A 16,891-nucleotide genomic window follows, 5' to 3' on the forward strand; every position below is an offset into this window, starting at 1 on the left:
CTCAAGGCTAGAGCTATACCACTTGAGTCTTAGCACCACTTCCGGTACCGAGGAATTGAACACGGGTCTTCGTGCATGTGAGGCAAGCACTCTACCACTAGGCCAAACTCCTGGCCCCAATCCATAAGATTCTTATCTCCAACAAACTACCTAGAAAAAGCCATGCATGGCTCTGTGGATCAAATGGTAAAATGTTACACTTGAGAAAAAGAGGCTCAGTGATAGTGCCCAGTCCCTGCGTTCAAGCCCCCAAATGGGTTACTAATGCTTAAGTGACTGTAAGAGTTGGGATCATCTGACTAATAGTTTAGGAACAAAACCTAATGAAATCAGAATGTCTGGAAAGTGTAATCAAGTGAGTCACATAAGCACGTGTAGAAGAAAGGAAAATAAGGGCTGGAAGGCCAGGAGTTTAGCCTAGTGGTAGAGCTTGCCTAGCATGCACTAAGACCCAGGTTTAATCCCTCGGTACCACATACATAGCAAAAAGCCGGAAATGGTGCTATGGCTAAAGTGGTAGAGCTCTAGCCTTGAGAAAGCCCAAGGACAGTGCTTAGGCCTGAGTTCAAACCCTAGGACTGGCAAAAAAAAAAAAAAATTAAAAAGAAAGGAAAACAAAACGGGTCCACTTTTCACTATTTCCTCTGTAAGTTGGCTGCTGCTCAAGGTTGCCTGTTCTCAGTCCCTGAGTACTGAGCTTCCTTACCTCCAGGTAGGCAGACAAGGTCATGTAGATCTTTTCTCCATAGGGCGTCACTCGGTTCAGAAGAAGGGAGTTATGCAGGGAGCTGTCCCATACCGCCTCGAAACGATAGAAGGTCCTGAGGTTAGAAAGACAAGAGTCAGCCAAAGAAGCTGGCATTCCCTTACTCCATGCACTGTAGCTGTCAATGATCTAGGGTCTCCTATGCCAACACCAGCATGTTCTACCCGCCAGCCTAGCATCTCCCAGAGGAAAGCACAGGCTCCCATCCATTCGCCACACTTGTCACCAAGATAAACAAGCCTCTCATATAAACATTGCAAGAGTGAGAGCAATCAGGTGAGGATAATCAAGTGAGTGTGGCTATCATTTAAAGGACAGAGCTGGGAGCGTAGCTTATGGCAGAGTGCTCAGGTAGCATGCAGGAAGCCCTGGGTTCGATTCCTTGGTACCATATACACAGAAAAAGTTGGAAGTGGTGCTGTGGCTCAAGTGGCAGAACACTAGCCTTGAGCAAAAAGTGTCCAAGGACAGTGCTCAGGCCCTAAGTTCAAGCCCCAGGACTGACAAAAAACAAAATAAAAAGCAAAAAACCAGAAGTACTGCGGTGGCTCAAGTGATAGAGTGTTAGCTTTGAGAAGGCCCAAGGACAGTGCCCAGACTCTGACTTCAAGCTCCAGGACTGGCCAAAATAAACAAATAAAGGCAGAGAGAAAGACCATGTAAGCTAACAAGTGCCAGAAACCAATACACAGTCATTGGCAAGCTTCACTCTTACCATAACCAGACCTAACTCTCACATAGAAATACGATTGGAACAGGTAGAAGAATTGAACTATGAAGTGTCCTGTTTTGAATGAAAGAACAAAAGCTGATATTTCAGTAACAAAGAATGATTTATTAACATCAGAGCCAGCCAACTACCTACCATCCACTACTTTTTACCAGAGCCATTTGTATTTAAGAAGTCGTGTATTTAAGAAGCAACCATCGGAATGTGGTGGTGTCACAGGTTGGCTTCTAGCTCTGCCCATGCACCCCTTCTTAGAACCCTAACAGGAGGATGTAAGGAAGGACTCCTGGCCGACTCCCCCACCATAGCTCTCTAAATGCAGAACTAGCCCACCTGACTCACCAGGGAAGAGTGTTTATAGCAACCTCTTTCTTGTCCATTATATTCCTCCTCATTCTTCCCAAGTGATAACCTCTCAAGTTTTCCTTTTCCAGATTTCCAAAGATAATTAGCAGGTATATCCTCTCTCTTTCATGCTTCTTCCTCCAGAAAGGAGCAGAGAAAGCAATGGGGTGTGTGTGCGTGTATGTGTGTGTGTGTGTATGTGTGCGCGTGCGCTGGCAGGTACTGACACTTAACTCACGGCCTCACTCTCTTGCTCACTTGACCTTTTGTATCACGTCTGGTGCTCTACCAGTTTAGCCATGCTTTCATTTCTGATGTGGTTATCTGGAGATAAGTCTTGTGGATACATCTATCTAGGCTGGTTGAACTGTGATCCTTAGATTTCACCCTCCTAGATTATAGGTATGAGCCACTAATGCTCAAGAAGAAGTGACCAGCAAGACTGGGCTGAGCAATGTTAATAAAGCAAGATGCAGAGAAGGCAGGGTCAGAAAAATAGTTCTCCCCGTTGCCCCCTTCCCCACCCTGCATCCCAGTCCTAGGGCTAGAACTCAGGGCCTGAGGCCTGAGCACTGTCCTTGGGCTTTTTCCTCAAGACTAGCACTCTGCTTTTCTATGTATGTGGTACTGAGGAATCAAATCCAGGTCTTTGTGCATGCTAGGCATGTACTCTACTATTAGGCCAAACTCCTGGCCCCAGAAATAGATTTTAAGGTAACTGTTTAAAATATACACTCACTTCAATTTATTACTTTTGAACAATTTTAAAATCAACTTCTTATATGGTGGTCACCTGGTGCAACTTTTCATGTTTCAGTACTATGGGTGGAACCCATACACCAAGCTGTGCATTCTACCACTGAGCTACATGCCTCCCCTGGGAGCCCCATAGGAGGACCTCTGAAATAAGAACAAACTTAGAGATAAACTACTTATATCAATAACATACATGTAGCTGGGCTCTGGTGGCTCATGGCTGTAATCTTAGCTACTTAGGGTCATGCTTCAAAGCCAGCCTGAGCAGGAAAGTCCACAAAACGTTTCTCTCCAATTAACTACCAGAAAACCAGAAGTGGTGCTGTGGCTTAAAGTGGTAGCGTGCTAGCCTTGAGTAAATGAGTTCAGGGAAAGCACTCAATCCCTGAGCTCAGCGTCATGACAAACAAACAAACAAAAACCAACATAGATGAGTAACACTTCAAGCTATATTGTCTGTCATATTTTGACAGCCAAACAAACATCCTTCAGTTTTCTTCCCTAAATTAAAGAAAGATAGGAAAGGCCAGGCATGATGTCTCATGCCTATAATTTTAGCTACTCTGAAGGCAAAGACAGAGAGGCTAGTGATTCATTGTGGTTGAAGCCAACCTGGGGAAAAAATGAGGAAGATCCCATCTCAACAAAATAACCTGGATATGCTAGCACACACCTCTCATCCCAGTAATGAAAGAAGCTTGAGGAGGAAGAGGAACTGTCCAAGTTCAGACTTGGGGAAAAACTGAGACCCTATCTAAAAACAGAATCTAACCCCCAAATGACTGGAAGAGTGGGTCAAGTGACAGAATACCTGCCTAATAAGAACAAAACTCTGAGTTCAAACCCCAGTACCACCAACCCCCCTAAAACAAACACAAAACAAAACAACAAAAACAAAAGAAAAACAATAAAGGATAAGTACCCCTTATAGGAGTGAAATGTTCAAAAATATACAAAAACATTTCTTCTTACAGATTCAGCTACCCAAGTAGCTAAATTGTTCTCTACTAAAGCACAGGACAACAAAAGAAAACAAAGTACAAAACAAGGAATCGAGTGAAAAAGAATTTGCAAGAATACATAGCAACAACCCCCCCCTTTTTTTTGTCAGTCCTGGACACTGTCCTTGGGCTTTCTCAAGGCTAGCACTCTACCACTTGAGCCACAGAATCACTTCTGTGTATGTGGTACCAAAAAATCGAATCCAGACAAAAAACAGAAAGTGAGCCGGGAGTTTGGCCTAGTGGTTGAAGTGCTTGCCTAGCACATGTGAAGACCCGGGTTCGATTCCTTGGTACTACATACATACAAAAAAGCTGGAAGTGATGCTGAGGCTCAAGTGGTAGAGCTCTAGCCTTGAGAAAGTCCAAGGACAGTGCTCAGGCCCTGAGCTCAAGCCCAGGACTCACAAAAAAAAAAAAGAAAAAAGAAAGAAAGAAAGTAGCTGGGTATCAGTGGCTTACATTTATAATCCTAGTGCCTCAGCAAGCAGAGATCTAAGAATCAGTTCTAAAGCTAGCCTAAGCAGACAAGTCTTGAGAGACTCTTATCTCTAATTAACCAGCCAGATTCAAGGTGTGGTTCAAGTGGTGGAGCACTACTCTCCAGCAGAAAAACTGAGGGGAGAGCAAGAAGCCCTGAGTTCAAGCTCCAGTATGGACATTAAGAAAAAAAAAGTGCTGGGTACTGGTGGTTCATGCCTTCAATCCCAGCTATTTAGGAGGCTAAGATCTGAGGATTGTGGTTTGAAGCCAGGCCAGAATGGAAAATCCATTAGATTTTTCTCTGATTAACCACTAGAAAATCAGAAGTGGAGCTTTGGCTCAAATTGGTAGAACATTAGACTCGAGAGAAAAAAAGAAAAAACAAAACAAACTTTTGGGACAGTGCCTAGGCCCTGAGTTCAAGCCCCAGGATTGACAAAAAAAAAAAAAGAAGAAGAAGAAGTAGTACTAGAAGTTACATGTGAAACTATCCACACATCAAAAAAAACCCAGCAGCCTTAAGACTAGTCTTCCTGTATAGAATAAAGTCTTATTCTATTCTAGGTAAAGCTTAAGTTTGTTTGGGGAATAAACTACTAAATTAAAATAGCAATCAGAGAACATAAGACATAAAGTATTCCAATAAACTAGAATCTTTATGTACAAAGAAAAGCAAACAGAAAATACCTAGGAATATCCTTATCAAGAAAGAGCCTGCAAAAACATAGAAAAGGCTTTTGTTAGTATGAGCAAAATAAAAGAGAGATAGGGATGTAGGAAAGAAAAACTATATATATATATATATATATAAAATAAACATGCTAATAACCAAAGTGAATTCAAATGGACAATTCACAGAGAACTCTGGGACACAATGTAATACAGGGTTGACAGGGACAAGTTCCCTTTTCCAAGATTCCAGTTCAGGAAAATGCTGGACAGGGGAGGGAATATGGCGCCCATTCCATTGACAAGCCTTCAGTGAGCACTTAGTACTGGGAATGGTGAGAAGTTGCTATGGAGCTATGGGAAAACCGAGCTCATTAGTTAAAAATAGAGCACTAGGAAGAAAATGAGCAATAGCCTGTCGATTATATATATAGCACATTATCAATATCCCAGAAAAGCCCTCTAAGATATATACACAAGACATCCAATTTAGAGTTCTGCAACTTCAACTTGAAACATGAAGCTTTAGTTAACTAGAACAAAGTACTCTTCAAGTCATATTCATTTAGCAATGTACTTTATTAACCTGTGTTCTCCATCTCACTCAAACACCGATCTGAACACATGCAAGGTGTCCCAATTAGCCCCAAACAACTGCTCTGCTTATTATATAATCAAAGTTGTGCTTATTAGCATAATTACCTAGTTGAATTAAATATTAAACGTACTGATGAAACATGAAGGCTAAAGTAAATCGTTTCAATGAAAACGAATCTGAATGTTTTCAAAATAGCCAGAAATTCTGACTTGTTTAAAAATAGTCAGGGACAGGGGCTGGGAGTTTGGCCTAGTGGTTAAAGTGCTTGCCCAGCATGCACGAAGACCCGGGTTCGATTCTTTGGTACCACATACATAGAAAAAAAAGCCGGGAGTGGTGCTGAGGCTCAAGTGGTAGAGCTCTAGCCTTGAGAAAGTCCAAGGACAGTGCTCAGGCCCTGAGCCCAAGCCCAGGACTGGGCAAAAAAAAAAAAAAGCCAGGCACAAGCCAGGAGTTTGGCCTAGTGGTAGAGTGCTTGCCTAGCATGCACGAAGACCAGGGTTCGATTCCTCGGTACCACATAATAGAAAAAAGCCAGAAATGGTGCTGAGGCTCAAGTGGTAGAGCTCTAGCTGAGCTCTGTCCAAGGACAGTGCTCAGGCCCTGAGCTCAAGTCTGTAATCCTTGCTACTCAGGATTGAGGGTCAAGGTTCAAGGCCAGCCCAGACACAAAAGGACCTAAGCCTCTTATCTGCAATTAACCTCTAGAAAATGGGAAGTGGGGTTTGGTTCAAGGGTAGAGTGGTAGCCTTGAGCTGAAGAGCTCAGGGACAGTGCTCAGGAAGAGTTCAAGCCCCACGACCCTCCCACAAATAATAATAAAAATAAAATAAAATAAAATTTAAGAAAGCCAGGGGCCAGGTCTGTGGCCTAGTGTGCTTGCCTAGCATGCATGTAGCATTGGGTTCAATTCCTTGGTAACACATATACAGAAAAATCCATAAGCAGTGCTGTGGCTCAAGAGTACTAGCCTTGAGAAAACACAAGAAAAGTATCCAGGCTCTGAGTTCAAGCATCAGGACTGGCAAAAAATAAACCAAACAACCACAACAGATAGGCACCAGTAGTTCATGCCTAGAATCCTAGCTAATAAGGAGGCTGAGATATGAGGCTATTCTGGGCAGGAAAGTCCTTAAGACCCTTAAATTAACCATTAAAAATCTGTAGAGAGCCATGGCTCAAGTGGTAGAGCCCCAATTGTGAGTGAAAAAGCAGAGTGAGAAAACTCAGAGACCCTGAGTTCAAAGCCCCAGTATGAGAGAAAGTGAGAGAAAAGTAGAAAGGAGGAGGAGAGGTGAGAGAGAAGAGAAAAAGAAGACAGAAAGGGAGAGGGAGAGGGAGAGGAAGGGAGGAAGTAAGAGAAGGGGGGGAAGGATTTTGCCTTAGAGCAAGAGCAAGATAAATCAATGTGCACACATATATACATATAGCTTGTTTACTTAACTTTAAACTTCTGTTATACACAAGATTAACTCTTCTTGTTTTGGGAGGGGTGGGTGAAAGTCCTGGGGCTTGAACTTAGGGTCTGGGTCCTGCCCCTGAGCTTTTTGGCTCAAGTCTAGTTGCTCTACCACGTGAGTCAACTCCACTTTTGTTTTTTTTTTTTTTTTTGTAGTTTATTGGAGATAAAAGTCTCATGAACTCTCCTGGCAGGGGCTGGCTTTGAATTGTGATCTTCAGATCTCAGTCACCAGAGCTAGGTGAGATTAGTTCTTCAAATTCATTTTCTACAGCCCCTGAGCTGCTACTTGGGCTTGACTTAAAGGACTTTTCAAGGTTACTTTAATGTATACAAATATGGCACAGTTAACTAGTATTTCAATCAAACAATATCTTTCCTGGTATATTTTGCTAAGTATCCTAGGGAAATTTAAAATATATATTTCAAGTTACAAAGAAAATGATAAAAGCCAGGTGAACACTGACTATAAATGTCTTGCTGGAGAGAGAAAAGTCATCTAGATTGCACTGCTCGGTTATACTCAGGAAGGGTCTGCACCTGTCTTTATCTGTCACCTCATCCCCAGACATACATTCTTTCACCTCTTCCTCTTTCCATAGTCCCTTGTCAATTCCTCCAATATGCAAAAAACAAGCATAATTTCATTCCCGTTTCCTATAAAAAACAAAACTATAGACCAAGAAAAAAAATCAGGGCTTGGAGTTTGGCCTAGTGGTAGAGTGCTTGCCTGGCATGCATGAAGACCCAGGTTCTATTCCTCGGTACCACATACATTAATAAAAAGCTGGAAGTGGTGCTGTGGCTCAAGTGGTAGAGCTCTAGCCTTGAGAAAGCCCAAGACAGTGCTCAGCCCCTGAGTTCAAGCCCCAGGACTGGCAAAAAAAAATACCAATCTTGGCCAATCTTTGCATTCTAAGTGGGAGCAAGTTTTTTGGGAGTGGACAGAAGCAAAGAGAAGTCCTCACCACTCCTTTTTCCCAGCTCCTCTGATCTGAGGATATGGGGCCTAACTGTTTACCTGCTGAAGGAACCCAGGAAGTTCAGTTCCCATCTAATATGAAGCTTATGCATGGTCTGCCATCACTTAATTATGAAATGGAATTTAAACAGACATAGTTTAAGGATAAAAATAAAATGAAAGCTGGGCATCCATGGCTCACGCCTGTAATCCTAGCTACACAAGAGGCTGAGATCTGAGGATTAAGGTCGAAGCTAGCCTGGCCAGTAAAGTCCATGAAATCCTTATCTCTAGTAAAATACACAGAAAAAGTGGCACTATGGCTCAAGTGGTAGAACACTAACCTTGAGCACAAAGGCTCAATGACAACCCAGGCCCTAAGTTTATGTCCCCGGATGGGGGAAAAAAATAAAAGAAAATCCATCACTGATAGCAGTCAATCTTGATGGTAAGAGTTTATATTAAATGATCAACTTTATACAAAAATGAAAATAAGAAGCAAATACTGAACCCAGAGACTATTACTGCTGGGAGGGAGAGTGCAAAGCCTTTCTCCACAGCATTCATTTCACTGGAATGATCATTTGGTACATTTCCTTTTTCTTTCCCCCCACCCCTGGTGATAAGGGAGCCAACCCAGGGCCTGATGCATGCTAGGTAAATTGTTCTTCCCACTCACCTACCACTGGGCTGGATCCCCAGACTCTAGTCTGTACTTCTAAACCTTTGGGGGGACATGGTGAGTTTTATGTGGTCTTTCTACTCAAAGTGCTCACACACCGGGCAAGCTCATTCCGTAAAGGCAGCAGCTGATCACACACAGATTTCCAGTCATTTCGGGAATTAGTGTTTGCATTCACACCAGAAGACTCCAGCAAACAATGAGTCTAATTTCCCGCCTCCACCCCGCGTAGGGGCTGGCCCATTCTATGCCTTAGGGTCCCACCTGCTGGAGTTGTGTGAGGACTTCAGGGACTTGGCAGAGATGATGTTTAAGGAGAGGATAGCATCAACTGCAGTGTCATCTACCTCAGGCTTATTCCTAATCCGGCCTAAAAGAAAGGATAAAGGAAAGATAAGACAGGCATATCCAAAGTAGGATACTGATTAAGCCAAAAGAGACCATCCAATCTCTGTGAAGCGTCAAGTTCTTGGAGGTCCTTCAGGTCAGCACAGACCCTGCAGGACCCTTCCTGGCTGCCTCTGGATGCTGAGCCACACTCCAGCAACCAAGACAATTTCAAACCCAAGGCCTCTACCTGCCCTGTATTGTCCAGAACCATCTTCCACACATTCCCTGTACTCCAAAGGGGAAATAGTGACACTGCAAAAAAGCCAGACTGTCCTCAGCACTGGATGGGATTGGAGGGGTTGTACGCACCTACCACCAATTCACGCACATCTTTCCAGTGGAGCTCACTCCCTTTCTCATGGATGATGGTCACAGTGATCCTTCGCTGGATGCCCTGGGGAAGGGAAGAGTTGCATTCAGCTGGGAAAAGTGTCTTCTAGGTTGTAGGGTATGGGTTGAACAGGAGGGAGAAGGAGGAGGGAGGGGAGAAGCTGCCCACATTTCTATTCTAAACGAGAGACTGAACAATAGCCAGGTGTGGATGTGTCTTGACTATGTGTCCCACAGTATGTGACACAAGCAGCACGGCTACCTGGACCTGAGATATGCTTTTTGACAAGCCTAGGGCTTGAACTTAGGGCCTGGGTGCAGTCTCTGAGCTTCTTTTGCTCAGGGCTAGTGCTCTACCACTTGAGCCACAGAGCCACTTCTGGCTTTTTCTGAGAAGTTAATTGGAGGTAAGAGTCTCACACTTTCCTGCCCAGGCTGGCTCTGGACCTCGATCCTCAGATCTCAGGCTCCTGAGAAGGTACAAGTGTAAAACATTGGCACTTGGCTACAAAAGACTTTTGAGCACTGAACTGAATTCACTTTTTGTTTGAGACAGTGTCTTGCTAGGCAGCTGGGCTAACCTCAAAATTAATTGCCCTGCCTCAGTCTCCTGGTGCTGGGATTATAAGCATGTGCTACTACAACGGGCTTTCAATGTACTTTTGATTTACTAAAGGGGGACATACATTTCAAATATTGAAACTTTCCTCTACCCTCATTAAGAATTTTTAAAACTATTTATTCATTTTTGCCAGTCCTGGGCCTTAAACTTAGGGCCTGAGCACTGTTCTTGGGCTTTTCTCAAGGCTAGTGCTCCACCACTTGAGCTGCTGCACCACTTTCAGTTTTTTTCTAGGTATGTGGTACCGAGGAATTGAACCTAGGTCTTTGTGCATGCTAGGCAATCACTCTACCACTAGGCCCAACTCTCAGCGCTCATTAAGACTTCTTAAAATTTATTTTTATTATAAAGGTGATGTATAGAAGGGTTACAGTTACGTAAGTCAAATATTTATCTGAGCATAGTAGTCCATGTTTGCAATTCCAGCACTTAGTAGGCTTAGGCAGGAGTAGCTAGCCTTATAGGTGTGAGCCACCATTGCCTGGCAACTGCTGGCTATTTTGTAATCTCACAAATGTTTTTGCCTGGGCTGGCCTTGAAACACAAACCACTGGATCTCAGCCTTCTGAGTTGCTGAGATTATAGGTATGAGCAACTTGCATCTAGTTCTAAACTTTTTTTTTTTTTTTTTGCCAGACCTGGGGCTTGAACTCAGGGCCTTAGCACTGTCACTGGGCTTTTCCTCAAGGCTCTGCCACTTGAGCCATAGTACCACTTCTGGCTTTTCCTATGTATATGGCATGGAGGAATTGAACCCGGGTCTTCATGCATGCTAGGCAAACACTACCACTAGGCCCAACTTCTGGCCCTAAACTCTTTTTGATGTTCTCCCTAGGCTTTACTTTTTCTTTGTTTTGGTACCTGATGAAGCAAAAACGTCCCCTGGCAAGGCAAGCCTGCTGTGTGGTCAACAACGGCGGGGATATACCTAGAAAAACAGAAATGCAGAAGTTAGGGATACTGCATCTATGAGGCCTTCCCAGGTTGCTATAGCAACTCAAATTTCTTATTCCTCTCACCCAGGTTGGCATTGAATCACACTGGCACATATAACCTCAATGTGTGTACTGGAATGGAGGGCTAGAATAGGTGCTGGTTCCACTTCTACACTTTGCTTAATAATGTATAACTGCAATAGCCATCAATAAGAAATGGATAATTTTAGATTCTAGCTAGTTTTGTTATTAAGATACAGAAAGCAGTCAATTCAGCAAAAACGTTACTGTAACTACCTCTCCCCATAATGCAAGGTCTATTTATGAAAAGTCAACTGTACTACTGACAAAGTGACAACTGCATACAGACACTTAACAAAGTCTCCTACCTACAGTAGTGACATCATAAACATGCCACAGTGAAGGTAATGATAGTTCTCTGTACTATTCTCTGAACATTAAATCACATTATCGTTTGTCCTTTATATAAGCTGATATAGCCTCTGCCTGTTTCAGGAGTAGATCACTCTTATGTTTGTCCAAAGGCATTTTAAAAACAACCACAAACAGTAATTACAGTAACCATGGATTCTGATATCGTTCATAAAGACAAGCAGGCCTGTGTTGATCATGTTAACCCAGGCCAGTGGCTGGCAGCGGCGTTCTAGGGGCAGTGACCTGTGTCTGAATCAAGTGAGAGCTGTGTGGCAGTATCTCGAGGCACTTCTGATAGCCATGACTGCGGGAAAGTGCTATTTACATCTTGTAGGTAGAGGGCAGGGATGCTGCAGAATATATTACAGCTCCTAGAATGGAAAATAACCAGGTCTAAAGTAGTGACAATGTGGGGAAACTTGGTCTAGGGACACAGGGGGCCCCACTGCCTCACTGTGACTGGGAATGTATGGCCTGACCATGTTCTGTGCCTCTGTGCAGTCTGTTCCCTCTGCTCTGCTCCTGATCAACTGCCATGCAACCAAGAGCAGTACCATCACTTTGCTGACACAAAGTACCAAGCCTATCAAGATTTAATTCAAAGTGAAAAATTTTATGATAATTCAAAATGTTGAAACATATTGCAAAGTTGGACTTACTCTCCTGTAGGCTCCAACTCACTGATCTCAAACCAAACCAGAAGGTCATACTTGCTCATGCTCTGGCCAAGGCTGGTTTTGCTCATGGTGTTCAACTTGGTAGCTGGAACTTAAAAAAAAATTCATTTTTATAAGATGTCACAATCTGATCCACATTTACTCAGCTAAAGCATAATCTTCTCTAATAGCAGCTTTTAAAGACACACTTGAAGAGGGCAGAGAGAGTGTATAATTTCAATGGAGAACACCCAGAGAAATGTTATTAACTATATTAGCACCTTTTACTAAGAGAATATGGAGAATCAATATTTTTCATTTTCAGAACAAAGTTTCCAAAGATGAGAAAATAGGTTTTGTGCAATGTAAACCTGCTCAGAAAAATCAGTAAATGACCTTCACACTTTAAGAGTTTCTTATTTTGTGGCATGGTGTCTGTCACACGGAAACCATGTGGGGGAGACAGTGAGGAGAATCTTTCACATCACAGTGCCCCAGTGGAGTTGCAGGGATAAACAACCATCCTGCCACCTATGGGTCCCAGTCCTCCTGCATCTAAGAAGCACTGGGAAGCCCAGCTGGGTATGGCGGCTAACACTTGTAATTCCACTTACTTGGGAAGCAAAGATAGGCTGGCCTGAACCATGTGAAGAATACGTCGGCTGAGTGTGTGGCTTAAGTGGTAAAACACTTGCCTTGCAAAGGGCAGGCCCTAAGTTCCAACTCCAGTATAAAAAAAAAAAAATGGTGAAACTGAGATCACACCTCAAATGATCAAATTACAATCTTTTTTTTTTTTTTTTTTTTTTTTTTGGTTGGTTGTGGGGCTTGAACTCTGGGCCTAGGTGTTGTCCCTGAGCTCTTCAGCTCAAGGGTAGCGGCCCTACCCCTTGAGCCACAGAGCCATTTCTAGTTTTCTAGTGGTTAATTGGACATAAGAGTCTTCCAGTCTTTAGTGCCCAGGCTTACTTTGAACCATGATCCTCAGATCAGCTACTCAGCTTCCTGAATAGCTAGGATTGCAGGTGTGAGCCACCACGCCCAGCTCAAATTACAATCTTGTGTGCATGTTTATGTGTTTGTGCGTACACACAAATGTGTTTGTTAGTCCTTCCTCCCTTGGCTTTATTTCCCCAGCTGATTCTAAGGTGCCTGCAAATTTGGAAACCACTTGTGTAATGTGTAAATGCAGGAATCTAAAACGTGATCTGTTACATGAATTCCTGGCAATACTGATGTGGCTTTGGTTAATGCATTTCCTTAACTTACAAAATATAGATCAACATACTCAGTCTGCAAAATTGGAAAAAAAATCTACATGTACTAAGCCTTTATGAATTATATGCAGCATTATTCAAATGTGTAACCTATTCATCCCAGTTGAATTTCATATACATTGGTGATGCTAGAAAATAAGAGTTTCTGAGTCTGGTAGTCTCCTAATGTCAGTAACCAAAACTGTAAGTACCAAAATAAACAAAAGGCCTGGGTTTGTCTCAGGTAGAATTCTTGTTTGGCAATCAATTCCTAGGGTCAATCCCTAGCACAAAAGCAACAAACAAAATCCAATTATTAGTAAATATCATCAAATTAAAAACACTATAGGTTTGAGGATTTAGCTCAGTGGAAGAATGCTTGCCTGGCAAGTGTAAGGCCCTGAATTCAGTCCTCAGCACCTCCAAAATAAAGTTAAAATACTACAGAAAATGCTAGTCACCAATGGTTCATTCCTATAAATCCTATCTACTCAGGAGGCTGAGGGATGAGGACTGCAGCTGGAAGCCAGTTTGAGCTAGCAAGTACATGAGACTCTTATCTCCAATTAACCACCATTAAGTGTAGCTACGGTAGAACACTAGTCTTGGAGCTCTGGGGCTGGGAGTTTGGTCTAGTGGTAGAGTGCATGCCTAACATGCATGAATACTAGGATTCAATTCCTTAGTACCATACACATAGAAAAAAAACCAGGTGGTACTGTGGCTCAAGTGGTGGAGCACTAGCCTTGAGAAAGTCCAAGGACAGTGCCCAGGCCCTGAGTTCAAGCCCCAGAACAGGCCACACACCCCTGTCCCCCCACCATCCCCATCTCCCATCCTGGCAAAAAAAAAAATTCAGAGATGGGCTCCGAGTTTAAGCGCAGGTACACGTGTATGTGCATACACATACACACACACACAAAAAAAATACTACTGCATAGCATTTAAACTAATACTAGAAGCACCTCATAGCTAGGTTGTTATGAAAGAAGCACAAGATGAGAAGGAGCTTCTTAAAATCTCCCTGAGGGAAAAGCGGTATGATTTTGACAATGTGTTGAACTCTATATTCAGCCCCAGGAACAAACAGAGACACTGGTTCTCATAAGGAGTCAGGACTTAGGACAAGTCCTGAGGCTGGTTCTACATTTAAAGCAGAGCTACTTTAGCTACTAACCATCTCTTTTGGGTACCCTCTGGCAGCTGGAAAGTGGCAGAAAGAGAAGAGGCGACAATGGAGCAGCCTCATTTTGGAAGGTGGCAACCGCTGAGGAGGCAAGCACACTGGCGTGCTCAGAAAACGTGTCCAACACATGCGCATTCACATAGCCAGACATGAGAGAGTGAAGCATCTCAATCTTTCGTTCATGGTCTGAAGGCCAATGGGGATGAGAAATACAGAAAGAGGAAAACAAGCACAGGGCAGGATGGGAATGTGGCAAGTGGACAATGAGGAGAAAGGATGACAAAAACAAAGCAAAAGAAAAATAAGGTAAATGAGTAGAACAAGCTCTGGTGTTATATGGCACAGCAGGATTATTGTACATAGTATCCTATATTTTTAGGAGACAAGATTTGAATGTTCTCACCATAAAGAAATGATAACACTTGAAGTGATGGTATATTAACTATGCTGATACATGCATTACCCAATGTCTATAAGGTAAAAATATCACACAGTGCCTCACAAATATGTCCAATCAAACATCAAGCATAAAACAAAAACATAATTGACCACACAGAACAAATTTAATATGCAAAGAAATGTCCAGTCACTGAGAAAGGAGGTACCTACAAAAGTAGCAGCTTAGGAAAAGGAAGATTGTCAAAGTCTGCAATAAAGAACTGGCAGGGCAATAAAGAATTGGTGGAACTAAAACCTGTTATTTTTGCTGATATCTTTTTTTGGGGGTCGGGGGTCATAGAGCTTGAACTCTGGACCTGTGTATTGTCCCTGAGCTTTTTGGCTCAAGGCTATGGCCTTACCCCTTGAGCCACAGCCCCACTTCCCATTTTCTAGTGATTCATTGGAGATAAGAGTTCTCTAAATGGAGATAAGAGTCTCAGGTCCTTTTGTGCCCAGGCTGGCAATCCTCAGATCTCAGCCTCTTGAGTAGCTAGGATTACAGGCGTGAGCCTTGTGTCCAGCTTGCTGATACCTCTTAAACCAGGAACAGAAATTCCTGTTGTTATTAAAGGAATAGAGGAGGAGAAGAGACACACGAGAACACACAGAAGAGGGAAAAGAATTCTGGCGTTCATTTGGAACAGATGTATGCACAGAAAACATCCACACAGCTAGCACTCACCTGGTTTGGAGAGTGGCATAGGAGGTGGGAAAAACCTTCGAGATGGCTGAGGTGGACTGCAGAGAGAAAGATAAAACTCTCAGGACTAAAGGGTTCGAGTTGACATTAACGGCATACTTAAATCGCTGTAAGGAAACGAATCTTTGTACTTTCAATGACATAGTATCAGATATTCAGAGTGAAATGAGATAACAAATTTATCTTCCCATGATCTGTAGCTAATGAAGTAAAAAACTTATTCTGGGACTGGGAGTTTGGCCTAGTGGTTAAAGTGCCTGCCTAGCATGCACAAAGACCCGGGTTCGATTCCTTGGTACCATACACATACAAAAAAGCCGGAAGTGGTGCTGAGGCTCAAGTGGTAGAGCTCTAGCCTTGAGAAAGTCCAAGGACAGTGCTCAGGCCCTGAGCCAAAGCCCAGGACTGGCAAAAAAAAAAAAAAAAAAAAAAAACTTATTCTGTTAGCACAGAGGAAATTTTGCTGGTGATACTGCAACTGAACAGTCATCACTGTCTCTTCATCAGTTTTTTTTGTTTTATTTTTTGTTTTTGTTTGTGGGGCTTGAACTCTGGCCTTGTGTGATGTCCTTGAGTTCTTCAGCACAAGGCTACCACCCTACCTCTTGGGCCACAGCGTCACTTCCAGTTTTCTGGTGATTAATTGAAGATAAGAGTCGCATAGTCTTTAGTGCCCGGGCTGGCTTTTTTTTTTTTTTTTTTTTTTTTAACTAGTCCAGGCCACCCTTGAGTTTGAGATCTGCTGCTCAGGCTTCCTGTGCCTGGTGCTGTGATGTCAGCTGGGCACCACTACCATGCCCAGCTCTTCCATTTGAATGATTTTAATTAGAGCTTCCATTTTTTTTTTTGCCAGTTGTAGGACTTGAACTGAGGGCCTATGAACCCTCTTTGTGCTTAAGGCTAGTGCTCTACTACTTGAGCACAGCACCACTTCCAGTGTTTTGAGTGGTAATTGGAGATAAAGTCTCATGGGGACTTTTCTGCCCAGGCTGGCTTCAAACCACAATTCTCAGATCCTGAGTGGCTAGGATTACAAGCGTGAGCCACCGGTGCTCAGTGAGCTTCTACTTTATAAAGCTGAAGATGGTGAGCAACAGTCATGGGAAGCCCCAGCTTTCTACCCTATTCAAAGTTTTTTCATACAAAAGATGATACTCGAGGTCATCTGGGTAAAAATTCAACTTCCTCTAAAATTAGTGACTAAATGGCTAGCAATAGGTCATACATGATATTTCTAACGAGGAAACAAGATAATTTATAAGACTGTTATTCAGTTATTTTAATGTGTCAAATGAGTTTGGCAGCAACTGAAGAACTAAAAATCAAAACACTAACAAGAGGAGTCTCTGCTTCTATGGGCTGTACCTGCTTAGCTCCTGTCCTTGCAGATGAAGCGGGTGCTGCTGGTAATGGCCAAAGACTTCAAACACAATAGGCTTGGTTTTGATATAGTCCACAAACGACTCAGTGACTTCCACTGCAATCTAATG

The 16,891-nt window shown here is 42.9% G+C and overlaps 1 protein-coding gene across 8 annotated transcripts in view; it reads right to left on the reverse strand.

The window, feature by feature from the left end:
• Kif1b (kinesin family member 1B) overlaps positions 1–16,891 on the reverse strand; it is a 142,956-nt gene that overhangs the window by 12,205 nt on the left and 113,860 nt on the right. For all 8 annotated transcript variants that reach the window (XM_090335854.1, XM_090335850.1, XM_090335852.1 and 5 more), the window contains 7 exons: positions 16,767–16,885; positions 15,384–15,439; positions 11,822–11,930; positions 10,654–10,720; positions 9,150–9,234; positions 8,715–8,820; positions 707–821 (listed from right to left, as the gene is read on the reverse strand). In XM_090335854.1, the coding sequence (XP_090191980.1) occupies positions 707–821; positions 8,715–8,820; positions 9,150–9,234; positions 10,654–10,720; positions 11,822–11,930; positions 15,384–15,439; positions 16,767–16,885 (657 nt within the window). The remainder of the gene's footprint in view (positions 1–706; positions 822–8,714; positions 8,821–9,149; positions 9,235–10,653; positions 10,721–11,821; positions 11,931–15,383; positions 15,440–16,766; positions 16,886–16,891) is intronic.

This window comes from Megascapheus bottae, chromosome 6 (assembly GCF_031878675.1).
Source record: "Megascapheus bottae isolate mThoBot1 chromosome 6, mThoBot2.hap1, whole genome shotgun sequence".
In the NCBI taxonomy this organism is placed as follows: Eukaryota; Metazoa; Chordata; class Mammalia; order Rodentia; family Geomyidae; genus Megascapheus; species Megascapheus bottae.